Source organism: Erpetoichthys calabaricus, chromosome 7 (genome assembly GCF_900747795.2).
Source record: "Erpetoichthys calabaricus chromosome 7, fErpCal1.3, whole genome shotgun sequence".
NCBI classification, from domain to species: domain Eukaryota; kingdom Metazoa; phylum Chordata; class Cladistia; order Polypteriformes; family Polypteridae; genus Erpetoichthys; species Erpetoichthys calabaricus.
The window spans coordinates 108,924,698-108,952,627 of record NC_041400.2 but is presented as its reverse complement, the minus strand read 5'-3'; the positions used below and the strand labels follow the sequence as shown (position 1 = coordinate 108,952,627).

At 39.1% G+C, this 27,930-nt stretch overlaps 1 protein-coding gene across 2 annotated transcripts; it reads left to right on the top strand.

Moving 5' to 3' along the window:
• Positions 1–26,750, top strand: LOC114655119 (zinc finger protein 474-like). 2 transcript variants are annotated; one of them, XM_051929977.1, is made up of 4 exons: positions 1–337; positions 12,561–13,746; positions 17,835–18,015; positions 23,316–26,750. In XM_051929977.1, exons 2-4 carry the CDS (start codon positions 12,793–12,795, stop codon positions 23,456–23,458), a joined length of 1,278 nt encoding a protein of 425 aa, XP_051785937.1. In that variant the 5' UTR covers positions 1–337; positions 12,561–12,792; the 3' UTR covers positions 23,459–26,750. The 2 variants fall into 2 exon arrangements, with proteins under 2 accessions (XP_051785937.1, XP_028661829.1); XM_028805996.2 differs by having other exon boundaries at positions 5–337; positions 23,310–26,750.
• The last annotated feature ends 1,180 nt before the right edge of the window (positions 26,751–27,930 follow it).

Here is a 27,930-nt window from a genome sequence, read left to right as displayed (position 1 = left end):
ATTGAATAGACTAGTCACATTGGTCATCACACAATTTTCATCTTTAACGACGCTTTCCATACGGAACACTTAAGTATACCTCCACTCTCAAATAAATCCAAAAGTATGAGAGTCGCCCTTTAGCTGTTCAAAAACAAGACGCACGTGACGAGTGCCTCCCTTATTAAGTAATCCCAGGCAGTTCCAATTAAATGAGCGTTCGCGTCACTTTGTTGACAGTTGCTAGGAGACAAAGACGCTGATGCCTGGAGATCTATGGTTAATCTGCGTTGTCATGGAAGGACTGTAAAAGTGGGACAGTCCAGTGGAGAAGTTTGAAACTGAGACTTCAATATCGGTAAGCACATTTTCTTTCTTTCTTTCTTTCTTTCTTTCTTTCTTTCTTTCTTTCTTTCTTTCTTGTGAAGACTAAAACACTTGTTTTCTCTTAGATTATTTCCTTAAGCAAAAATAGAACAATACATATCATTTCATATTACAGTATGCAAAAGCTTTACTGTACATAACTGAACTTTCTGTTTTTGGAGGAGTAAACATTGTTTTAGAAAGCAATACATGAACAGTATAGCTATATACACTCTGCAGTTTTTGCACAATAGATGGAAGGCAAGGTTTTTGCATGAAATCACATCAAGAAGTGAGCTAAATGGGGAAAAATAACTTTTACTTGGTATTTACTAAGGTTGTACTACACAAGTAAATGAATGAACAAAAAGAAGGAAAAAAAGCAAAATAATCTAAATCCCTGTGTCTGATTAATATTAATGTAATTTCAGGAAATTTTAAAGACCAAACCACTACAAAAATCCTTTGTAGTAATAGGCTCACTTCAGTGCCTGCCAGTTTAGTGTCAGCATGTGTTTTCCCTCATGGTACACTGGTTTTATTCCCACATCTCATTGTCGTTTATGTTAGATTAACATATTTATGCACTATAAAATGTGCAATTTATGAATGTTGGGGTTCATGAGTTGTAATTTTCAGTTTGTGGATTTTGGTATTCATGAGTTGGCCCTCTGATGGACCAGTGCTCCATACATGCTTTGGTTTATGCTTTGCCCATAAAAAGGCTGGGATGAGCTGCGAAACTCTAAAACACTGAACTGAATTAAGTATGAGAATTTATGCTGTGTAATAAATAATAGGGTACATAAATGAGATAATGTATAATAAGGTATACAAATGAAATACTTTTCCTGTTTAAACATAGGCTAAAAGCCATGCTCCATTATGTTTTCTGTGGTGCTTATCAATAAAGTTGTAAGGTCTTATTAAATGATACCAGTTAATGGGTGGTTCTTTGCAAATTATGCCACCACTCAGAATAACTGCTTGCTTGAATAATAACTTGAATAAAACAGGGATTATAAAACTGAAAGCAGATATTCCTTTTATTTTGTCACTCTTTTATTGATGGATGGAAGCATTTCCATTTTTGGCTGACATCTATATCCTAGACAACTTACACCTTTTGAGGTCACAAATGGTTAAATCTTATTTGTTTTTCCAATTGGAATACAGGCAGGTGAAGAATCTTGCTGATGGTCACACAGTATCAGCAGCAGAATTTGAACCCACCACCTCAGGTTTTGAGGTCCAAAGCCTTAATTGCTGCATCACACTGAAACTAAAACTTTAGAGAAGACTTTTTATTTGGATTTAAATAAAAAAATATTTAATACAAGTCTCATTTTCTGATTATGGAGTGTTGTGGTGCAATGGTTAGTGGTTCCAGCATTCTAGGTTTGAATCCCATATGCACAAGGGCTTTTTAAGTCTCATCCCTGACCCCTACCTGGAGTGTACCAGAGACTACTTCCAGCATCAGAGATGGCCTGAAATAGACTTAAATTCCTGGATAACCATTTTATAATTATTAGGTGGATGTGTGGTGTAGAGGGTCCACAGCTCATGTCAAAAAGGCCACTTTTTAAATAAATAATCACCGTCTTCGCGGCTTATAGAGAGGGCGTGGTAGTGTAGCCGCAAACAGTTCCTGGGGAAGTTTGTGATGCGGGCGGTCCTCGCTTAAGTGCACAAGTGAGGAGTCGTCCACATCTGTAATTATTGCCAGGAGCTGCTGATTGCCACACCTGATCCATGTCCTCGTGATAAATAGAAGCACGAGGCGCCTAGGAGGGGGGATTGAAGAAAGAAAAGGAAAAAATGAATGGAGGTTGCAGGAGAGGAAGGCAGTAGGAAGCAGAGAGAGGAAAGCCGGTGCAAGAGAGCACCGTGGGCAGCTGAGCAGTGAGCCTGGGTGTTTGGCCAGCACCCGAGGGGCAGTCGATTGTGGTCTTTCCCGCAGTGCATTGTTTGAAGAGCAGGAGTGACCGGAAAGAAGATGGCTCGCTGTGTAAGGCCACAAAGACAGTGGGAGTCGGGACTTGGGATGTGAAAGCCTCAGCGTGAGCGCTCTGGTCACTGGGGAGCCCAAGTCATGGTCTGGTTAAGCCTACTGGAGCCAGGGATCGGCGAGGCAAACAGACTAGCAGAAGAATGCAGAGAGAAGGTCAGCTGCAGGTAGGGTGGCTCCCCTGGTGCATAGCCTGGATGGGAGAAGGAGGGGAGTCACCAGTAGAAAGGCACCGGGCCTTGTGTTAAAGGACAACTTCCAGCCATTGTTTTAACCTCATTGTTTTTAAAAGGATTTTTTTTCCTATTGGATTTTAACCTCCACTTTTCACTTGTTTTTATGGGATTATTTATTTGAATATTTTGATACACTGCACTTATTTATTTGAACACTGTTTTGAGTTTTGTTGTTTTAATAAAAGCACTTGGCACTTTTGTACACCATCCCCTTACTTTGTTGTGCCTCATTGCCTAGATCATCAGTGATGTTACCGATGGTGTCGGGTTCAAGAGCTCCCAGAAGCAAGATGGGAGCATGGAGTGAACCTGCATCGTTACAGGATGCATATACATTTGTGTGTTTCTCTTTTGCCTTTTTTGTCCTGGGGCACACACAACCACAGTAATGGCATACCCATGTCCTTTTTTGCACAATCTATCATTGGAATATTTATCTTACATTGTCTCTTAACCTGGCAGTATAAATTAAGATTGGCCACCCATCTTGGCTTCCACAATAATTATTGAAATTCTGGTCTTGACCATCATTACCTTTAAAGCATAATGTAGATGTATACACTGTAATATATTCAAATAGTGTGAAAACTATTGTTGTGATGTGAGATTTTACATATAACTTGATAAATATTTTGTATGTCTTTATTTGTAATTTAGGCAAAGCAATGTAATTTAGTGTAATTTACCCCTCCTCCCCCCTTTACGACTGAGCCAATTTTGAATTTTACGACAGAGTTGGGAGATGATGTACCTTAAACCAGTTTGGCTAGTGTTTCTTTGCTAAAGTCTGTCAACCCCCGCAAGAAAGACTTAAAGACATATGGTCTTGGGGGTGGCAGGTTTTAAGATGTTGTATTCTCCCATTGGTCTGAGGTATGGCTGTTTGGAATTGGCTTGTGTCAGACACTTTTAAGTATCATGATGTCCTATTGGCTGTAGAGGTTGGACAGAGAATTTATAAATCTGCTTGTTCAACCACATTCTCTCCCTCTTACCAACCAACAAATGATGAAGAATCTCTCTCTCTTGCTAACCTGTGATGATGTAGAAGTATCTCTCTCTTACTAACCAACATCTGAAAGAAGCATCTCTTGCTAACCTGTGATGATGAAGACAACACAATGAAGAGCACAGTTTAGCAGCCATTTTGAACAGACATGTGGCAGAAAGCTGAGCACCAATGATGCCTTAACTAGAGACATTTAAGTAACTACAAGTCTGTGTGCCGCCTGAACTAAATATCACCATTTAATCAGGTTGTATGGTTGCCAATATTCAAATGTACTTTACATATTGTTATTATTTATGAATATTATCAGTAATACATTATTTTATGTGTAACCTAACTTCTGCTTGTCTTTTTACTACATCTGATTGCCTGAGGTTATAGATATAGAAGGGAAGGTGGGGATAAGTTATATACAATAATACCTTATAAACAGTGGTAAGTCTGTGAGATTAGGCATTCTAAGCCTACATATTAATAATGCAATAGGGGAAAGTACAGCAATATATATTACTCTACCAAGACAAAACAACTATATATTTTACCAGGTAAGACTGAAATACTTTATGAAGCCCAAAGTATAAATGAAGACAGGCTGTTCAGGTTACAACATGCAAAACCAATCAAAGTATTTTTATTATAATCTTATGCCATTTTCAGCATTACTAATGAAGAAATTAAGTAAGACTATTAAGTCCAATGTTTGCAAGTGTATGGCTCTATGGGTACGTAACCCTTTTATAGGTTTTCATTGTAACCAATGTATTTCAGTCATGGAATAACTAATTAATGTTAGTCAAAATCCTTATCAGACTTCTGGTTTTACTTCTTTGTAATGAAATAACGCTTTGGTATATAAAGCAATAAAAATCCTTACTCCTTTTGTGGAAAGCTGCCAGTCTTTAGTATTAGCCACAGTGTAAATAACCATCAATGAGCTGGTATTATGTTGTACAAGCCATTATAAATACTTTGTGAAACAGTAGAGAGAGCAGACTGAAACATCCAGTGTCTCTCTGTTATCTAAACATATTCAACATGATTTACAGTACATTTGTTTATTTCAGTAGAAAAAGAAATCTGGTATTTTATTGAAAGGAATAGGGGAAGTCTAATTTTTTAAACAGGAAAACAAAGAAACACAAAATTTTGGCTGTTAATAATCAGATGTGTGTTTGTAATAGAAGTGAACACAAAAGAAAGGAAAAGTGAGAAGAGGCTGAGGAAGAGTAGAGACAAAGGCAGTGGAGATGAAAAGGGAAAAATGTCAGAAAAAGGTTCAAATGGGAATCACCTGTAAAGATAAAGTCTGTTGTTAAGTCAGCTGTCTTTCTTGGAAGGCTTTTTAAATTCAGGCAGCAAGGGTCAAAAGCACAAAGATGTTCCTGTCATTTTAAAATAGGTGGTTGAAATAAGGAGTTTGATTTAGCTTAAGCAGCACTGTACAAAGCTGAAAAGTATAACAAATATCCCTGTGTTTAAAAAAGTCTTATAATTTGTTCCTTAAGTGTGCTGATGCTGAATGACGAATTGGAAGCATTAGTAGACAGTGTGTCACATGCATGGCTTAAGCTCTCACTCATTGCAGCGTCTGGGGTAGCTGCATACAGTACATTCATAAAAAGGCATATGCACTTAGTTTAAGAGATTAAGCTTTACTTAGGGTACAGGCAGCATGGAAATGGTTAAGAAGAAGGACTACTGCTGCAGCTTTAGAATTTTTATCCACTGATTGGATCATTATGAGATTTTTGATTTAAAAATTGTCTACAAAATGTATTTCCTTTTAGACAGTTTTAAATCCTCAAAAGTAACTGTATGTGTTAAAAGATGTTTGGCTAGTGAATGCGGCCTTATGATAAAATATATCAGTTTGTGCTATGTTCGAATATCATTCTCGACGTATTCAAGGCGGATTCCTGATTCAAAATTGAACAGATATGTGAAAGTTTAATTTAAATAAGTTTAAACTGGTATATACTAGAAGAAAACTATTAGATAAAATTGTACAGTGAGGAGTTTTCAGTCTTTTTACATTTTATTTTGATTCTAAGCATTTTGTTACATTGTATAAATTGCAATTTAGAAATATGTAGGGTACTACATCTTATTTAAACTGGATACCCCCTTACCTTGTCCTAATATCAGGCATGGACATATGAGACAATTTTTCCCAAACAATGTTAAATATCTTCTTTTTCTTTATTATTCAAATTGCCAGTGCTTCTCTTTAGGGTTTCCTACAATAAAAAGCTCAATGACAACCTAAGTCTAGAAGAGAAGTGGCACAATCAGGCCAATCACAAGACAGAGGTGGATGTTAAAGACGTTGACGCAGACCTTCCAGTACATTTGACTAGTCTTATGCTACAGTAGCAGAACAGACCTGAACAACACTTGCTACACCCGAGTCTAGTCAAGCTGACAGTCATTCATCATCACCAAGTTCATTAGTAGCAACATCTGTCATTTACTGTATATCTTTAGCTGGGTGTGACATTCTCCCGGAATGTTACAAAAGAATAATATACAATATGACTCCAAAATGAATGTTATATTTCTTGGCTGACAGAGGCAATTATGCATTTCGGCAGTTGAACATAGCGTGCAGAGTCTAAAGTTTAATGGGATGGAGAATCAAATGAACAAAGCGGAATGTAAATTTAACAATCTGGAATGTGAAAAATGGAACAGGTAAAAAATTATAATATGCTAACAGTTCTATATTATTAAATCCATAAAAGCTCCTGGTTGTAGTTCAAATATATAGTGACAATTAGGTATTGGCATAGAAAATTATCTTAGTAACATTGATATAAACCCCATTATTACCTCTAATATTACTAAAATACAGTATACAGCATTAATATTGTACAATTTCTCACATTTACAAAAAAGAAGCTATTCTATAGTTTTAATGATAATAATAACATTGTCAATAATTTCAACCAGAGCCTACATAAATAAACAGAATTCAATTGTAAAGTTACTGATGAATAAGATACTTTGCACAAATTAAAGTCTAGGTTGCTAATCAAGATGGTATATTTTGCCACCATTTAAAGAGCCTGTTGTAGAATGGGGGTAAAAAGTTTTAAAAAGTGGGTTGTTCTAGAATGGGAGTATTAGCATAAATGTGAAATTCAAAAAGGAGTTATATGTTCATCCATGGGCGGCACGGTGGCACAGTGGGTAGCGCTGCTGCCTCGCAGTTGGGAGACCTGGGGACCTGGGTTCGCTTCCCGGGTCTTCCCTGTGTGGAGTTTGCATGTTCTCCCCATGTCTGTGTGGGTTTCCTCCGGGCACTCCAGTTTCCTCCCACAGTCCAAAGACATGCAGGTTAGGTGGATTGGCGATTCTAAATTGTCCCTAGTGTGTGCTTGGTGTGTGGGTGTGTTTGTGTGTGTCCTGCGGTGGGTTGGCACCCTGCCCAGGATTGGTTCCTGCCTTGTGCCCTGTGTTGGCTAGGATTGGCTCCAGCAGACCCCCGTGACCCTGTGTTCGGATTCAGCGGGTTGGAAAATGGATGGATGGATGGATGGATGTTCATCCATCTTCCTAACCCTCTTACCTAGGCCAGGACCGCAGACTGTATAATGTTTATTTATTACATTAATTTAATATTAATCAAGTGTATGGTGATGATTGAAGCAGTCTCAACATAAAGAAAAGGAACAATATAACATGAATGTTTATCTATAATATTAGTTTAGTATAGTGTTATGTCTGTTGTGCTAACTGAAAAGGTGTCTTTGCTTAGCAGCCTGACAATAATTGGTTTTAACCAGAAGTGAAAAGCAGAGAAAAAAGCTATACAATAATACTATTTCAGATAATTGGCCAGGCTTAATTTTTAACATTAGTATAGTATTTAAAAGGGTGGCACAGTGGGTAGCGCTGCTACCTCGCAGTTAGGAGACCCGGGTTTGCTTCTCGGGTCCTCCCTGCGTGGAGTTTGAATGTTCTCCCAGTGTCTGCATGGGTTTCCTCCAGGTACTCCGGTTTCCTCCCACAGTCCAAGGACATGCAGGTTAGGTGCATTGACGATTCTAAATTGTCCCTAGTGTGTGCTTGGTGTGTGTGTGTGCCCTGTGGTGGGCTGGTGCCCTGCCCGGCGTTTGTTTCCTGCCTTGCACCCTGTGTTGGCTGGGATTGGCTCCAGCGGACCCCCGTGACCCTGTAGTTAGGATATAGTGGGTTGGATAATGGATGGATAGTATTTAAAAAAGTACTAACTGAAATATGATATCATTAGTCACAAAAATGCCTTCTTATTTTGCCATGAGAAGAATGTCCAAGTCTTGTATATTTTAGATATTTCAGTTCAGGGATTCACTTTGTAGTATCACAGCTAAGCACTTCTTGCCAGCTATGAACCTGGGATGGACCTTTGGGTTTTGGGCAAGAAACAATACAGAGAGCCCTTCTCCACACTGAGGACAGCACAGCTTCATAAGCTGCAGTGGGATAGATCTACATGTGCAATATAAGGTTGGCTCTTGCCCAGCCCCATATTTCTGTGTTGGCCTGTGTCCCCCCCGATCCCCACTAAGAACTCCTGATCAGGGAAACATTTATCTAAGTTGATCTGTGGTATTGCAGCTAAACTGTTACAGTACGGTTGGTTATACTATACTTATTCAGATCAGTTTTCATGATTCTCCACTTCATCATTTTCGTTAAAGATTGATCTTCAGTCCTCTCTTTTAATCTAACTGGATACTAATGCCATATTGCATTCTTCACATGCATACTCCCTGTTTACTGACATTACAAGATGCTTTTTACTATAATTTCAGCACTGAAATCATGGGTTTGGAACTAACAAAGTAATACAAGATTACATTTGTTGCAGAAGAGGGCGGCAATGAAGCAGGGCTATCAATTGTGCTTTCAGCTTGTGATATTGCCATGCTGCTAATATGCCATTGAGGTAACCAAGGCCTGCATCTATTCCCTCGAGATCCAACTCCAGTTGTGCTAGTGCAAATTGGCCAGATCGAGTCATTGCTTCTTTGGTTTCAGTGCTTGCTTATTAGAAATGAGTTGCTCTCGTCCATAAAAAGGTTGACATAGAATGAAAGTGGTCTAAACTATCTGGAATGTTCCATTTAATGTATCCATACACCACTGCCATAAAGAAATTCACTACAATGGAAGGGAATGTTATTGGTTTGTAGTCATTGATACTATTCCTGAAGTAATTGATAGGGACCACAGACTCTGTTAGTGAGATATTTAAAATGTCAGTGAAAACAGTACCTAATTGATTAGTACAGGTTTTTAAAAAAGGAGTTTTTACTTTATGGGCATTGCCTTGACACTTTGGAAAGAGAGAAAGAGAATCACAACAAGTTTGTCACGATTAAAGGATGAGCACACATTAAGTACAACTAGGAGAGAAAATGTAGATAAAATTGGATAGCACACTGTCTTGAATGCAAGTCAAGTATTGTTATTCAAGTTATGCAATGCACTTATATATCAATAGAGAGAAATTTATTTTTCCCCTGGGGAAATATCTCCACACCAGTAACGGCGCATACACTTAACTTGAGCATTCATAGTTTTCATATTCTTTTCTCTGTATGTTTAGCATTAGTTTACTCAGAGGTTGATGCGCTTGCTGCTTCCTGAGCAGCTCTTCTTTTCTTCACCCTAGCGGCCCGCTTGTTCTCTTCTTTCGTCGGCATCTTTTCTTGCTAAAACTGATTAAGTCAGTGTTTGTGTTGCAAATACTTAGTATGTTTTCTTTAATTTTTCACTTAAGCTGGCACTTAAATCTTCAATCTGCCTCAAGAGTGATTTAAGATATGAAGACGTAGGGAAGTGATGGCGAGGGTGGTAAAAATGAGAACAGTGGCTGTGAAGAGTTGATTCTACAATAAAATAAAAAGAGGAATAACCTTGGAGGTCACTCATCACCCTGAAAGCGGATAGTAGATGTCACATAGTATATGTGTACCACGTTTCAGGTCAATAGGTCAAACAGTTTGTGAGCTACAGGTGATTTAAAATCCTGAACAGACAAACGAACAGCCATGGTAGCGTATTATATATAAAGATTACAAAAATGATATAGTAGCACCTGGTCAGGTACAGAATGAGTCCCGAGTTGCATAATTTTAGTTATTTGGAAAAACTGTAAAAGATTCAAGCTTTCAGTGTAATGAAATGGAGATTAAGAGGTGACAGAAGAGAAGTGTTTAAAATTACAAAGGAAATTATTAGGATGGATGCATCCTGTTTCTTGTAAAATTAGGTATTTGCAAAGAATAAGGAGAAGCATCATATGGAGATTGTTTTAGGGTAATTTTACACCAGCTTAAGTAAATATTATTCACACTCAGAGAACAACAAATATGTAGAATATGTTACTACGGAGTGCCATAGTAGCAATTTGTGGATCTTGACTTGAAAATTTAAAATAAAGAGGGATTAATGAGGAATTTTAATGGCCCATTCTTGTCAAAAGTTGTCTTATGTTTTTAAGTTGGTAGCATGGTGAGTAGTAGTTTCTTGAGACTTTTCTTGAGTTTTTGCAGTTCTGCTCAGATACACTATATGGACAAAAGTTTGTGGACACCTGACCATCACACCCATAAAAGCTTACTGAACATCCTATTCCTAAACAATGAACATTAATATGAAGTTATCTCCCCTTCGGCTTTATTAAAAGCCTCTACTCTTATGGGGACAATTTCCACAAGATTTTGAAGTGGATCTGTTGGGATTTGTGCCCATTCAGCCAAAACAGCATTTGTGAGATCAGGTACTGATGTTGTAACAGAACGCATGGCTCACAGTCGATGCTTCAATACATTGAAAAGGTGTTCAGTAGGACTGAGGTAAGGACTCTGTGCAGGTCACTTGAATTACCCAACAATGCATCAATCCATGCTTCTATGGACCTTACTTTGTGCACAGGGGAACAGTCAAGCTGGCACAGAAAAAGCCCTTCTCCAACTTTTATGCCAAATTTGGAAGTGCACAATTGTCTAAAATGTCTTTGTTTGCTATAGCATTAACAGTACCCTTTAGTGGAATCTAGGGCCTAGCTCAAACCCTTAAAAACAGACCGTTATGCCTCTTCCACCAGACTTTAAAGTAGGTACTTTGCAGTCCTGTATAGTAAAGCCCAGTCTATGACCAATGTTTGTCAATGGAGATTGCATAGCTATGTGTTTGATTTAATGCACTTCTTAACAATTTGTATAGCTAAAACTCCCAAGCTCAATAATTTTGAGGGGTGTCCACATACTTTTGGCCATATAGTGTAGGTTCTTTCCAACATGTCTTTTTTCCATATAGTCTATTTCTTTGTAAATCCCAAAAATAAATGTACTGCGTTAACTGGAAGCTCAACACTGGTGTAAGTGTGCACAGACAGTGGTAAGAGTAGCAAAGATGTGTGGATCTGAGAAATGGGCAATAAATGGAGCACAGGAGAAAAAGTTAGATGTAGCAGAAATGAGAATGCTGAGATGGATGTGTAGAGGTACAAAAAAGGGAAGAATAAGAAATGAGACAATCAGAGGTACAGCTAAAGTGGGGGAGATATCTATGAAAGTTCAGGAAAGTAGCTTGAAGTGGTATGGACATCTGATGAGGAGAGACAATGAATATGTGGGCAAAAGAGTGATGGGAATGGAACTACAGGGTAAGAGAAAGCAAGAGAGGTAAAAGCGGAGGTGCATGGATAAAGTAAAAGAAGATCTTAAGGAAGAGGGTTTGACTGGTTGGGGTGTAGGACCAAACTGTTTGGAGAAGGTTGATCAAGTACATCAACCCTACACAGAAATTGGAAGAGAAGAAGAAGAAGTAGAACAGAAGAAGAAGAAATCTGGATTACATCTGTGATCAATTCAAGTGATTGCACATGAGTAGGAAAGGCACACACCTGTCTATATAAGGTCCCACATTTGAAAATGTGTATCAGAGCAAAAACCAAGCCATGAGGTAAAAGGAATTGCCTACAGAACTTAGAGTTAGGATGGTGTCGAGGCACAAATCTGGGCAAGGCTACAAAAACTTTCCTGCACCGTTGAAGGTTTCCAAGAGCATCGCTACCTCTATAATTCTTAAATGGAAGATATTTGAAAAAATATGATTCTTCCTACAGCTGGCCACCTGGAGAAACTGAGTAATCTTGAGAGAAGGAATTTGGGAAGAGAGATGACCAAGAACCCAATGGAGATTCTCCAGATTCTCTCATCTGATGAACCCGAGACTAGCTTCATGTCTGGAGGAAATACCATTCCTGTAGTGTAGCATGAAGGTGATATACTGTAGTATAGGAACTGGGAGACTAGAAAGAGTTGAGGAAAGGCTGAATGGAACAAAGTACAGAGATGTCTATAATGAAAACTTGCTCCAGTGTGCTCTAGATTTAAGGGTTCACTCTCCAACAAGACACTGACCCTAAGCACAAAGCAGTGACAACACAGGAGTGACTTAGTGACAACTCTGGGAATGTCCATCAGTTGTCCAGCCAGAGCCCTGAGCTGAATCCAATAGAAATACAGTAGCTGTCCACTGATTTCCATCCAACGTGGCAGAGCTTAAGAGGATCTGCAGAGAAAAATGGTAGAAAATATACAAATCAAGGTGTCCAAAGCTTATTGCATCATACCCCAGAAGACTCCAGGCAGCAATCATTGTCTGAGGTGCTTCAACAAAATGCTAAGTAAAAAGTCTGAATATCTGTGTCAATAGGATGTTTCCATTTTTTATTTTCAATAAATTTGCCAAAATTTGTAAAATTTAATTTTTGATTTGTCTTTCTGGAGAAATAAGTGCTTCTTGATGAGGGAAAAATGAATTTAAATGATTTTAGAACACAGCTGCAATGTAAGCAAAATGAGAAAAAGTGAAGGGGTCTGAATACTTTCTGAATCCACTGTGTGTGCTCTGTTGTTGTTTTTTGTTGTTTTTCTATTTATGTTTCTGCCTTGCTTTTCAGGCTCACGGTTCTGGAATGTCTCCCACATCCCCTGTTTCTTCTTCAGGCCATATTGCTGATAAGCTGAAGGCGGAAAACAATAGATGAGGAAGTGGCTGTAAAAGCGTTTCAAAATGAAATGTAGCAGTGATAGGGGCTTCCAAGTCCTCAGTGTCAATCAATAGTAAAAACAGTATGTTTTTGTCTGCCTCATGTGTTTAAAGTAAACAAAGCAAATAAGTCAGTTAAATTAATGACTTCTCCTTTAATTAAAGATGCATTTACAGAAAATCATATTTTTCAAAAAGAGCATCTGACTAGGCCTGCTACTGTACTGTTGACCAGAAGGACAAACAAATTGAGCATGGCTGGAAATGACGAAAAAAGGCCCATAATACCACCCAAAAGGCCTGGTTTTAGGGTCTGTTATATATGTGGACGGGAATTTGGATCTAAGTCAATTGATATTCATGAGCCAAAATGCTTGGAGAAATGGCAAACGGAAAATGAAAAATTACCACCGAACCTCAGGAGGAAAGCCCCACATAAACCTGAAGCACAATCTGAATCATGTAATATTAAAGCACTGAATGAGGCAGCATGGCAAAGTTCTCAGGCTCAGTTGATCCCTTGTGAAAACTGTGGCCGTACATTTCTTCCTGATCGTCTTCCTGTCCACCAAAGAAGTTGTAAAAACAAAGCTGGTTTCAAAAGCTCGAGCTCAGGGTCTCCAATGGCAGCCCAAAACGGCAGTACATCTATGCAATCACGTGAATCTGTTGGTAAAAACCACTCACAGCCTGTCCAGAAACCCAGATTTTTAATTTGTTATATCTGTGGCAGAGAGTTTGGGGCTGCATCTCTACCAATTCATGAACCCAAGTGTCTTGAGAAATGGCAGACTGAAAATGACAAATTGCCCAAGAAATTGCGAAGGCCAATGCCTCAGAAGCTTTCTGTGGCCCAGAATGGAGGCACTTCAGTTGAAAAACAGAATGCGGCTGCATTGGAGAGCTTCAAATCGCAGCTGAGTCCATGTCCTAACTGCAGCCGAACCTTTGCACCAGACAGGCTTCTTGTTCACCTAAGAAGCTGCAAAAGTAAATCAGGCAGTCTCAGTTTGAAAACTGTTTCTCTTAACAATGGTGTTGCCAGTACAAACAGCACAATGACTTTGCAAAAGACAGATCAAGGACCACATGAGAAGGTAAATGTATTCACTTAAATGACTGACTTTATTGAAAACAGAATCATTCTGAAATCTATTTATTCATTTTGATTTTTCCCCCCTATTTTTCCTAATATCAGTGCTTCTTACAATATTATTTTTATATATAGAGTGTGAAATTGTTATAAATTTTAATTACAAAAATAATTAATATTATGCAATTACTTGATTCTCATATGGGTTAGTTTGCTTGTCTGATACAGAGGTATTGTTGTGGTCCCTGACTATAACCCCTTTTCTTTTCAGGGGGTACTTTGTACCCCACCAATCTTCTACCTCTTCTTTTTATTTTTTACCAGATGCCTTTTTATGTAGTAGTCTAGTGATATGGAGGTGGGAGAAGAAAACAGAAACACTGCAAGATTAATATGGGCTTTAGCATTACGCCATTCAGCATATGTGAAAGCTTCAAGGCTCTGTGATTACTGTTTTGCTTTTTTGGGATTTTTTTCTTTTGTCCTTATCTTTGTACATATATAGTAAAATAGGAGACAAAATGCAAATCTTGAACACGAATTTTGTGTAATTGATATAAAAAAACGAAGACAGTTAAAAATATCAACAAGGTCTTTCTCAGATGGTAGTGTAATCTCTACTAACTCAAAATGGCGGTGGCAGCCCTTAAGAACAAGCCAGACTGGAAGAAACTGTGACCTGGAAGTGGCGCCATTTGGACTGCCAGTATTATGTTCAGTAGGAAAGAAAGGAGGAGAAGCATATGATAATAATGCCAAACCTTGACTCGAGTGGAATTGCAGTCAGACAAGCCTTTAAGTTGTTTCTCAAGTGCACATGTGTGTGACATGGGATCCCCTTAGCTCAGACCTGTCGGGTCGGCAAACTGAACTGAAAGGACATATACCTGAGAGAGAACATCCATGTTCATGTGGTGGGAATCTTGGTGATGTTGAATTCAGGATTTGTAAGGCTGGCTGTCCAGAAACCATCCTTGTGACATGCAGGTTTGACTCTCTGTGGAGGGTCATTCACCATAATGTTGCATGGTATGTCACAAGAGTGAACTCATGGCCAAGGATGTAATACCTCATCTGTTGAATGTCCCACTAAATCGCCAAAGCTTCCACCACATACCTGGTGTCCCAGTTCAATAGTTTCCTGCTCTGGTATATTATTGGGTATTCGGCACCATCAATGCTTTGGCTCAAGTACTGTGTCTTAAACATTCGTCTGGAGGATAAAAAAGAAAACTCAGGAGTAAATAGTATGGGTGCTAACGTGAGGGCCTGCTTAAGATCACAAAATGCAGTGTCTTTATTTTCATCCCATGTCACTTTATTGGGATCCTCCTTCTTTGTTAAATTATTCAAGGGCATTGCTCTTTCAGAGAAATGAGGCCCAAACTGTCAGTAGTATCCAGCTAACCCTAAGAAAGCTTGAACCTGCCACTTTGGTTTGCAGCTAGAGAAAATGCAATAAAGAAGTGACTTTAGAGCACTTTGGTTGAACAGTCCCTCTCCTCACCATATAACCTAAAAACTTTGCCTCCGTTAGTCCAAAAAATCATTTTATTGGATTTATCCAAAGCGCGAGAAGACTGCCAGAATATTCTGTATATGTTTATCCCACATGTAGGAACAGATGACCATGTCATCTGGTAGCCGGCACTGTAGGAATTGTACAGCAGTAGCACTTTATCCACCAGATGTTGGAAGGTGGCTGGTGCCCCATGTAAACTAAATGGGAGGACATGATAATGCCAGTGTCCACTAGGGGTGCTAAACACTGTCTTTTCCTTTGTGGGCTCCATTAAAGGAATTTGCCAGTACCCTTTTGTCATATTGAGTGTAGTCAAGAAATGTGACTTCCCGAGTCACTTGAGAAGATCATCCACTTGAAGCATCAGGTAAGCATCACATCAGGAGACTTGATTGTGCCAATGGAAATCATTGCAATAATGCCAACTTCTGTTGGGCTTTGGGACCAGAACAGTAAATTTAATCTCAACGAAAGACAAACAGTAGCCAGTAGAGGGGGACAATATTACAGGAGGGCCTAGGAGGAGTGAAATAACTGTAGTAGTTCTTTAATGTATTACTTTTTTAGTTTAATCACATAAGTTAAACCATTAAAATTTTGGGAGAGGTTTTAGTGACCCAAAGCCAAATTTTAATAATGAGGCCATACACTCATATAATGAATTATTTTGTGTTGTATTTTTGTAATTAATTTAGACCACTTTACAGAAATCCGTTTTCACTTTGACTTTATAGCATCTTTTTCTGTTGATCAATGTCAAAAAAGCCAAATAAAATCCACTGTGCCTCGAAGTTGTACAATAATAAAATGTGAAACCTTTTAAGAGGGTGAATACTTTTTATTGGCACTGTATAGTGAGGAAATGGAAAATTAATTAGTGTGATGTGGAACAGTTGAAAAGAACATTCTTATGATTTCATTGTCCAGACTTGTTTTTTCATTCAGTCACCTAACTTTAACTGCTTATCCCTTATAGTTTAATTATTCACTCCATTACTTACAGTGGTTAGCATTTGTTATTTTTTATCATTGCAGTACATGACTCTCCATTTTCGGTAGCTTTACTGTCAAGTTCAGGGTCATGGGGACTGGAGGCTATTGTAGCAGATTTAGGTGCAAGACTGGAACTAACCATGGACAGGGCACAAACTTTGCTTAATTATGTACAGTACAGTGGAACCTCAGTTCACGAATGTCTCGGTACATGTACAAATCAGTTTATAACCAAAAAGTTCGCCAAACTTTTGCCTCAGTTCACGACCACACACTCGGTATACGAACAAACCAGTTTTCCTTTCGATTTGTACATGTTCAGTCTCTCCCTGTGCATTTCCTGTGCAGCGAGCAAGAGAGAGAGAGAGCACGACACACACACACACACAGGCAGCTCGAGAGAGAGAGACAGACGCACACACAAAGGCAGCGCGAGAGAAAGAGACACGCACACATACAGGCAGCGCGAGACAGAGACGCACACACACACACAGGCAGCGTGAGAGAGAGACACACACACACACACACGCACACATACAGGCAGCGCGAGACAGAGACGCACACACACACAGGCAGCGTGAGAGAGAGACACACACACACACACACACACAGGCAGCGCGAGAGTGAGACGCGCACACACACAGGCAGCGCGCGAGAGAGAGAGAGACGCGCACACACACAGGCAGCATGAGAGAGAGAGCTGGACGCATAAGGTAGGAAGGCAGTTAAAGAATGCACTGGGCTTGATTTTGTTTTCACTTCTGTTTACAGCGATTGTTTCGTGGCGTGCATTGTTGCAGTGTTACTTTTCTTGATGGTTTATTAAATTACGGATTTTTTCAAATGTTCATTTTTTTCCCTGTGCTTAAAACTCATTAAAAAAAAGTGTTTTTAGCCAGCGGTTGGTAGCGCTATAGCGCAAACTATTGCAGTGTTAGTTTTCTCTGTTGTTCAAGGTTTTCTCAGTGTTATTCAATGTTTTTACATTTAGTTTACTATTACGCTGTGCATTCTATGGTTTAATTAACTATATTTGTCACAAAACATAAAAAAATATATATTTACATACAGTTCGTATGGTCTGGAACGGATTAATTGTATTTACATACAATCCTATGGGGGAAATTGCTTCGGTTCACGACCAAATCGGTTTACGACCAGAGTTTTGGAATGAATTATGGTCGTGAACCGAGGTTCCACTGTATCTCAGGTTTTGCTATTTTGAAAGTGATGCCATACTTTCAGAGCAAATAGAATTATCCCGTAAGGGCAGAGTTTAAATTTCTGTCTGGTGTGACGTATATGTATTTAATATATTCTTCTCATGCACATGGGGCTATCCAGTCCAGTTTTCTTTCATATCCCAAAGCCATGCTTTGCAGTAGTTAATTGGCTCTAAATTGGCCCATTCTACATATGGATATGAGCAAGAGTTGTTGTTTGGATAGGATCTATTTTCCCATGATCGTGAGTGCAGTGAAAATAAAGTGGTTAGGTGTTCTTAAATTTTTCACATGTACATATATGTGTGTATACTGTATATGTGTATTAAATGATTTGATCTGTTTATTTTTAAGACAACGTCTGTGACACGTCCAAGAACAGTTATTTGCTACATTTGTGGCAGAGAATTTGGAACCAAGTCTATTGACATTCATGAACCGCAGTGCTTGAAGAAATGGCATATAGAAAACAACAAATTGCCAAAGAATATGCAACGGACAGAACCAAAAAAGCCTGAAGTCAGAGCTATAGCAGGTGAACCCAAAACTTATATTTTTGCAAATTTCTTAGCATTTTTAGGATCATCTCTTCTGATGTATTTTTTCATATGATGATGAAAATAATAATGGCAAGACACAACAATTTTGATCTACTTTATTTTAGATGTCACTCTTCTTTCTTATAGCTAGTCTTTCCTCCATTTTCATTTAGCCTTATGATGAAAGAAGGGGTAAAATAAGACAGAATTATTGCTTAATAGTCAAGTTAAAAACTTCTGTAGCTGATTCCTTTAGTTAATGCAAATGATATCATTCCTGTTGGTTTACATACATTCATACCTGAAACACATTAAACTCATATCTAGATTTTGCTTTTGGGTTGTCACCTTTGGTTTTCCATACTTGGCCCCTGAATATGCAGGTCAAGTGTAAGTCAGTCTTTTTCAGGATCTGTATGTTTGAAACCCTTTGGCACTTCATCTTGCTTTTTTAGGTACTACAAAGGAATTAAAGGCACGATTAAAGATTGAAATTAAAGGCAATGGCCTTTGGAAAAAATTTGTTCTTTTGAATTTAAAAATATATTCTACTGATTTTTAAAGTATCATTGGGTTAAATAAACAAAAAATAAAATTTTGTCTAGGGTTACTCGATCAAGGCACATGACTGGATTTTAAATAGATGAGCTTCTGGTTTGCAGGAGGAAGACATTCTGCCATTAGGTGAAGAGAGTGGGCTGAGCCAACATCAAAGCCAGTAACTGGGGATCTCCCTTCCCTGGCCCGATTGCCATCCATGTGTTGTCTAGTTACACAAGAATAGTGACAGACATCCTAATGTATTCTCAAAAATAGATGCTGTCACACATTTAGACAAAGCCACAAAACGGTTTGGGGCAGCCACCTGTATATTGTTTTGTATTGTTTCCTGACTGCAAAATGTAATGAATTGATATATTGAAGTACACAGATTGGAGTCCAGAAAAGAACTGATTTGCTTGTAAAAAGATGACGGTTTTAAAGGCGAGAGGAGGAAGTGATGTCATCAATAGGGCTGGCACTGGAAGTAGTGTCACCAGTAGGGTTGGAACCAGAAGTGACATCATCAGTAAGCCCGGAAGTGACATCATCAGAACCAGGCAGAATTTTCCCCAAACCAGGAAGTGAAAGAAAGAGGTAACGCACTCCGCCACTCCCTGGTATGGCATGGAATTGCTCTCATTCAGGCCTTTTAACTGCCTCCCATGTGCACATGTGTGACAGTACATTTATTATAACTAATAAAACACAATGGGGAAGGATAAACAGGACGCATACACATTCAAAAGGACAGATACATCATAAATTAAATCCTACTACATGTCAGAGCCTTCCTAGCCTGAGCTTTCTTTTTCTCAGGTGGAGTGATTCGTCTACATGTCTGCCTGTTATGAAACACAGTAAAGCACTCCTTTCTAACTTTTCATGTTTTCTCTCTCGCACAAACTTGGCTTCCTTTCCCTCAACATCCTCTCTTCACCACAGTCTATCACATGACTTTAAGCTTACTGACCATCTGACTTGATGGCTGTTTTATCATGGAAAGGCTTTTGAGAACACCTCTCCTCAGTACGCATACCCTTTCATACTCATACAGTATAATGCTTTACTCTCTTTTACTCTGACCTTTCATGGCAGTTGAGATATACAGCCCATTCTTTATTCTATGTCATGGAATTATTGGCGCTATAAACACCCGCCCAAGTCATTTCTAGACCATGTCCTGAAATCACTTTTGGTGTCAGGGTGACTTGCTTTGATAACAAGGAAATTAGTCTCAATTGGCCTTAAAGGATTCAGTTACCTCTAGATATTTGCCTTTGCCCCTGGGAGATAGCATTCCCCAATCCAGAAAAAATAAATCACTGCCTCATTCTGCTCTCTGCTCCTAACAGTACTGTACATTTTTCTATCAAAATATAAAGAGTAAACCAGTTGTTCTACTTGCTGAGTTACCCGCTATTATAATATTGTGACAGTCCTGGTTGGTTCCACAATCCCTGTTAGCACTTGAACCTGGAACCATCAATAGTCATGAACTGAGATGAGCCAGGGCAAGTGAGAACACATGAACAAGCAAGATGTACTCCATCCATTTAATAAATAGTTAATAAATAATCTATAGCAACAGGTGCTCTACCATGAAAGTTAAAATCAGTCAAAAAAATCACTGTTCCATTACAGTCATGCAGATATTGGGCCTCTCTATCTCACCCAGCCAACGCATCTTCGAACCTGTCAGACCCAGCTCAGGTCTTGCAGCCGGTGGAGAAGCCAGCAGCTGCAGACACTGCCTCTGGCTCTCACCACGACTGCCACATACTGGATCCCTAGCAGGGCTCCTCTTTTACCCCTCACTCCCTCTACTGCTCAACAGGGAATAATCCACTCCTGGAGTTTCAATTGCTTGCTCTTCCATGGGGTCACTGACTGCCTGCTTCTCATCACTGGTTTGAACTCCCCAATTCTGCATTCTTGTTCTCTCCTTTCCTTTCAGGTTTTTCTTTTTCTTTCTCCTTTTCTCTTTGGGCTGTTCCTTTTAAACACCTGTGAGTGTGGATCCAGTTAGCACCGATGAGGAGTAGCCGACCTCATTGACCAATCAACTCACCGCCACACCAAACACCCCATGTCTGTCCAGCTCCTCAGTCATGCATGAGCCCAACAGAGCCCAAGTTGCACCGTTTTTTAAAAAACCCAGCCTACAGTCATGGACCTCAACATGCTTCACCACAAATATATCTGAGAAATCTCTTTAGCATTCTCTCAGAGTACCCATTATGTTCTTTGACTTCCTTGGTTGTTCCTGGAGGTTTCATTTTCACAGTCTCATACCTTGTAGGGGTACTGCCTCCTAGTGGCCCCTGTTGTTTGACACTAGTGTTCTACCACTGCCATTGTAATTGTTTCTGGTACAGAAATTAGAAAGCAGGCAGTACCTTATACTGTGTTCTCTTGGTAGTGCCTTGAAGGGTAGGAGTCAGGAGCAATGGTACACAGGTGACAAGCAATAGTTAGAATGATCCAAATATAAACTTGGACCTGGACATGGACTCTTGAGGTACCAAACTTATAATGGCTACATATGGCCAGACTCATCTCTATGTGCAGGAACTAAATCACTCAGTTGAAGGTGGCCTTCCTTCTACTCTGGAGGTTTCACACAAAAGAAGCCCAAGCAAGTTTGATGATACTCATAAGCAGGGTGATGTGCAGTTGGAATTTGTAGTACTGGACCAGAGTAGTCACTTCAAATAATGAGTTACAGTTGAAAAGTTTGACTGTTGGTGTGTATAAAACATATATAGTATAGACAGAAGTATGTCAAGAAACACTACTGGGGCTCCTTTATACCAACAGCAATATGTCTACATAATGCCTTACTGTGACTGTAACAGCCAAGTCAGAACTTTTCTTTCTTTTGAATTTCCTTGATTTGTAGTCATTCCAGTCTGTCTTCAGATCACAGTGTGTGTGCGTGTGTGCCTATTTATTTATTTACTTACCTATCTGTCTATTTATGTTTTATTTATTTAAAGAGCTTCTGTAAGAAGCCAAATTTCCCTATCTATCTATCTATCTATCTATCTATCTATCTATCTATCTATCTATCTATCTATCTATCTATCTATCTATCTATCTATCTATCTATCTATCTATCTATCTATCTATCTATCTATCTATCTATCTATCTATCTATCTATCTATCTATCTAAATACACATGCAAACTTATAGACCTACTGGCCACATAATGTAATACTTTTTATGTCATCCTACGTGTGAACAAGAAAGATCAGCAGTCTATAAATATTAAATAGAGTGGCTTATTAATCCAAAAACTAAAGGAGACAGAAGAGGCCGAGAGAACACAGACTATCCAACAAGACAGAAAGCTAACCTTATCTGCCTAATTGCAGCTAGTTATACAAGTGATTAGCATGTCTCATCAAGTTGCTCACTTTCTAAAGGCATTTTTACACCTAGTTTGTTTGGAGCTTTTTTTTTATACTCTGGAGGGATTTCTCCTGTGGTCCAGATTATTTTTTAGGTAGATGTGAAAATACCAATCACAATCAGCAACAACTGAAGTGAGATTATTTAGAAATGGTGGTCAAGTTCAGAAATGAAATCATCCCTGGAATGGTTCACACGAGCTATGAATATGAACTGACAAATTGCTAATCTAACAACAAGAAATACTGTGCATTATGGGATACATTTCTGCTGATAATAAATAAACACATACATACAGTACATAAAAGTTCCCATAGGACACCTCACACAGGGACCATTTAGGTCAGTCCTAGCACCTGATTCAGCTTTAGAGTCTCTTTATGTCTTTCTTGATTGGACAGCAATTGACCACTTAAAAGAAAAGGTTTTAGTTCACTTGTGGTCAGGTAGGTCAAACCATATTGGTGAGAAACAAATGTTCTATGCAATCAACGATTAAAGCCCCTAGTCTGCATCACACATTGGGCACGATGAGGACACTGGGGACACATTAACTTTGATAATATTTAGTAAATTGTCGATTAAATGTTCCAAAATATACATGGGGCCATCTTACCACAGTGCCCAGAAATTCCTGTAAGCTTCCATTTTCAACAAAACAGGACAACTTTGGTTGCTTGTCTTCTGTTAAAAAAGTGCCCTTTGCTGCCACCTGCTGACCAAGAGAAATTCTGTTAGATTTCCATTTGTCTTCAATGACTACTTTCTCACGGTTGGTGCTTTTGGAAGGGAATATGTTTTAATTAATTTGAGTCTGCTTTCTTCCTGTGTCCCATGCTTAACTCCTCTGGCACTTGGAGGAATTCTTCAGCCACCTGATTAGTCTCCTGTTTTAAAGTTTGACTCCTTCTCCGCTTGTCTGCTCTTATTTTCATTTCTTGTGCTTATGCTTTCCATGTCAATTCCTTGCCATCCAGGCAGCCTGCTAGACTGTATATACTCATACATTGACACATAATCCACATATGCATATTATGAACTATTTTTTTCCACTCTAAAAGCTCTAATTTATATAATATTAACAATTTAAAAGAACTATCTATAGGTCATAATTACACTAAATGGGGAAAACAGCAGAGTTTAATTTGTGCCTTCCTCTTTAGTTTTACCAAAGCTGTCTTGCTCAGTGTGGATCCATTGACGCCTGATGTGGTTTTTATTTGACATTATTGCATTTGAAGGCCATTCCATCAGATAGTTATTCTTTATTGATTTAAGTAATGTTTAAACTGTCTGCCTATGAGGGAAATGACAGATTTACTTTTCATTTCCCAGCTACAGGCTCTTATGATATTGCAGCCATGAATGAGGCAGCGTGGCAAAGTTCCCAGGCCCAGCTGGTGCCTTGTGATATCTGTGGGCGCACTTTCCTGCCAGACAGACTCATTGTCCACCAGCGTGCTTGCAAGCTGAAATCAAAATAAAAGTGTCTATCCTGAACAAAGTCTCCAGGCAACCTTTTGCTATTGTATCAGTAGCAACAAAATGGAAAGACAGAGCATGTCAAATGTATGTGTGTATTTGTTAATGGTTAAGGTAAATGCTTATTTGTCTGACTCAGTAATACATTAAAACATTTCTGAAATGTTTCTGAGACACCTATCTATTAAAGGGACTTTTGTGTTTGTATTGAAATATTATTTGTAATACTTTGCATTTTATAGTATCAATTACACTTACTGATCTTGCTATGGTTGTTTTTCTTAATTGTGAAATGTTTTACTGGTTTAGTCATTTTGCTGTTAGAAAGTTTTTTTATTATTATTATTTCTGACTGATGTGTTATTTACATTTTTAAATTAATATTTGTATGGTTTTATTTTTGGGTGGCACAGAGGTGCTACAGCATTCAGAATTCCTGCCTGGACACCATCCCATCTTTGTGCAGGGTGGCATTCACCGGGTATTTGCTGGTAATTTACAAAATCAACATTCATTACAGCATTTTAAAACATCCATCCATCCATCCATTATCCAACCCGCTATATCCTAACTACAGGGTCACGGGGGTCTGCTGGAGCCAATCCCAGCGAACACAGGGCGCAAGGCAGGAAACAAACCACGGGCAGGGCGCCAGCCCACCGCAGATTTTAAAACATTGTTTTTTTTTATTGGTTGGAGCGTGCCCTGTCCAAGCAGGAACAATGCTTGCTGGGATAGCCTCCAACTGCCACACGACCCTACCCTGGATACGTGGATTAGGAAAATGGATGGATGGATGAAAGAAGCATATTCATGTTAACTAACTTGATCATGATGACGCAGAGAGGAGAATATTGGAATTAAGCAAGCAGCTTTGGGGTTTTAAGTCCCTTGATCTGTTGTCTTGTGCTCTATGCTGTCAGGATGGGCCACTGACCCTGAACCAGAAATAAATAAATGAGGACTAGTGCTCCATCCCGGGGTGGTTCCTGCTATGTATCCAGTGATGCCAGTATGAGCTCCACTCCCTGTCACCCTAAACTGGATTAAGTGAGCTAGGAAAACGCATTTCTCAATGAATGATTTTTATTTAACCACCTATTAATGAATCAATGCACATAAACTACTTGCTTAAATTACTGCTGATCAGATATTTTGATGCCTTATTTTTGTTAAGCATGGTAAATTTACTGATTATATTATTTGTTCAAAATGTCTATACTGTACATCCATTTTTTTAAATCTGCTCATTCCATTATAAGGTGGCAGAGAACCAGTTCAGTGCATCTCCCTCTTGGCAGCGTATGAGAATCAATGTGCTGGGGGGTTTGTTTGATAAACTGACGTCTTTACAAGCTCATTTTAACTTCCCTAGTTCAACCTTCTTTTTCTATCTACAACTCTAATCAGCCCTCACAACGTGTCGGGTTTACCACTCATTGTAGTTTATATTTTGTTCCTTCTCTCAAATAAAAAAAAAATGTGTTTCTGCTCTCAACTCCTTACTTTGTATAGCATCTTACAAAGCTCTCCCCTTGATTTCTCTCTGGTCCAGAGACCTTTCTCCTCTCTCTTTCCCACCTCTCATGGGACACTGTATTCTCCAGTATTGGGTTTAGCTCCAGAAATCATAACTACCAGCACACATAATTCAGTATTCTACATAGACTTTATCCTAATCCCTGTGAATGTCGTCTGATGGACCTCACTCATGATCATTTTGTCAATTATGTCCATTTAGTTTAACTGATGTTTCCCCACATGTTCAGACATTGCCCTCTTGCCTTTTCCTTTTCAAACCACATATGTCCATCCATCCATTTTCCAACCAGCTGAATCCAAACACAGGGTCACGGGGGTCTGCTGGAGCCAATCCCAGCCAACACAGGGCACAAGGCAGGAACCAATCCCGGGCAGGGTGCCAACCCACTGCAGGACACACACAAACACACCCACACACCAAGCACACACTAGGGCCAATTTAGAATCGCCAATCCACCTAACCAGCATGTCTTTGGACTGTGGGAGGAAACCGGAGCGTCCGGAGGAAACCCACGCAGACACGGGGAGAACATGCAAACTCCACGCAGGGAGGACCCAGGAAGCCACATATGTCTCCTATTATTTTTTTTCTGTTTTAATTATTTTTCTGTTGCTTTCTTTCAGACCTGTCTATACTAAAGCTTTAACCTCCTCAGTATTAATTGTTCAGATTTGGTACTGTGGTGGCCATATTAATTCTTTCCTCCTACAGGAAGACACTTGAGCATGTTACAGCGGACAATTGGTAGTCCTCCTTGTACAATTTAATGCACTTTAAATTATTCGCAGCACAGAATGATGTTGAAATTTGGACTGCTATTGCCCAGTTGTTGAAATCCCAAGGAGCTGCAATACCTTGATATTGTTTTTCTGTGAACATAAGCTTTTTTCTTTTATCTTTGTTGTGACTTGATCATAATCCTTTAACATTCTTCTTCTCTAGTGACTAGATTTCACCAAATATATAACCTTTGCCTCAAGCTGTGCACAGCAGGAGAGACTGGATTGCATTCTCCTCTGTCTTATGGCTGTTTATTGTTGATATCTCCTGTTATTTTGTTTTTGATTTCATAAAAACTTTGTTATCATAAAAAAATTGTCAGAGAGTCACATCCCATCCAGGCAACATCAAGACAGACACTTAAAAATGAGAAAGTGTCCATTCAACCACTCACTCATGTCACATATGCATATTTTGGAGATGTAGGAGAAAACTAGTCTAACATTGACAAAATGCAACCTGACTGGGCTGAGATTCAAACCCACGTCCACAGGGGTACCACCTTCTCAAACAGTAAAAACATTGTTCCATCAGATGTTTAATAATTCTGTCTACTTTTAAAGCCTAAATATTCCAACACCAAAACTAAAAATAAAAATCCCAATTTAATCATTTCTTCAATCAGTCTCGGGACTTCTTTACAGAAACTCAAATATTTATCCACAGAAATAGCCAGATGGGTTTTTATACGTTTACTGGCTTATGTCATATACTGTGTGTTAGTCTTATAATTAAGATGTTGATGAGAAATTATTACCTCCCCAGGATTATTATTATACATCATTGAGACATTAGCCAGTGTCAGACTGTTCAGTTGTTGTACAGTTGAAAATGGTTTATGCTAGGAATTCTATTTTTTTTGTTTCAGAGTCATAGAGAGTTCATCTACAGTAATGACACAAACAGGATTTAAATGAAATTGTGACTCATAGCTTTTCTTGGATAATGAAATAAACAGTTTGTCTGACTTGTCTGTCTCATTTCCCATGTAAGTGATTGGCACAGACAGGTGTTTCACACTTGTTATTAATACTGGAAATTGAAAGGAGTTTTGTGACTGAATAACAAAAAAAAATAAAGATACAATAGTAACCCAAGCAAATAAACAAGTCTTGACAATTTGAATTAAAGCCAAATGTCTATAGTATTTTAACTTTGTTTTCATTTAATTAAATACATGATAAACAAACATAGTGATTTATTTTTATAATTCACTAGATAAAATAGGAAGCGCTCACTGTTATCCACACCATAGCCTAGCCCAGCCAGGGCCTGTCATGGACGGAGCTCAGTAGAAAGAGGGCAAAGTAACAGGAGGGGAGAGCTGCCCAATGTGATGCCCCGGTGCCAGCAGCCAAGTCTAACACCAGTTTACTTCTACTCCTGTAAGCCTCAGTGCCTCTGTCCTTCTTATCTTGCTCTGCTCACCCATCGGATCCCTGTGCGGTACTGAGATACCAGCAAACATGCTCCTCTATTGAATGATTTGGGCCCCAGCCACTTCAACCGGTCACCCAAAGCCTGGCTCCATCGTCCAATCACCATCCTCAGCTGTCCATAGGATGACCCCAGAAGCCATTCTACTGCTTTCTTGATGATCAGCAGAAGCAACCTGCCCCTAGAGCGCCATTGTTCTTGCTCTCCATGGGGCAACCTTATGACCACCATTACTCTTCTCTGCCACACTGGCTCGCTCTCACAATCGTTACTCCTCGTTCTTTCCATGAACTAACTCACTCGGTTTCTCCCATCTTCTCCCTGTTCTGTCTTTTCTCTCTCTTGATTATCCTGCTCAGACTCCTCTTATAATCTGTGTGTGCAGGTTCTTTGCTTCCTGATCTGTGGAGTGTCAATAAGGAACAGGTGTGTAAATCATGCCTTAAAATTAACAAGCAATCGGCTAGTTTCTCCACTGAACACCTCATGGCTGCACAGCTATGCAGTGGCGTGCACCCACACCTACTATCCTGGGCCGCACTGTTATTACTAATATTCTGCATCACAACGGACTCCAAACACGCAACACCACACCAGAGCCCAGGGCCAGAAATCTAAAAAGCTAAGGGGGAAAACTATTTCTTTTTTTTTTTTTTTCAAAATCTCAAAAGATTTTGAGTTATAGAATCGCTGGATGTGATGTCCTGATGTCCA

What these genes read in the sequence shown, in the direction of transcription:
- LOC114655119 (XM_028805996.2), top strand. Translation starts at nt 12,793, where the DNA reads ATGACTTCTCCTTTAATTAAAGATGCATTTACAGAAAATCATATTTTT. An exon ending in ATCAAGGACCACATGAGAAG is followed by an intron (nt 13,747 to 17,834) that starts GTAAATGTATTC and finishes TTTATTTTTAAG; the next exon opens with ACAACGTCTGTGACACGTCC. An exon ending in TGAAGTCAGAGCTATAGCAG is followed by an intron (nt 18,016 to 23,309) that starts GTGAACCCAAAA and finishes TTCATTTCCCAG; the next exon opens with CTACAGGCTCTTATGATATT.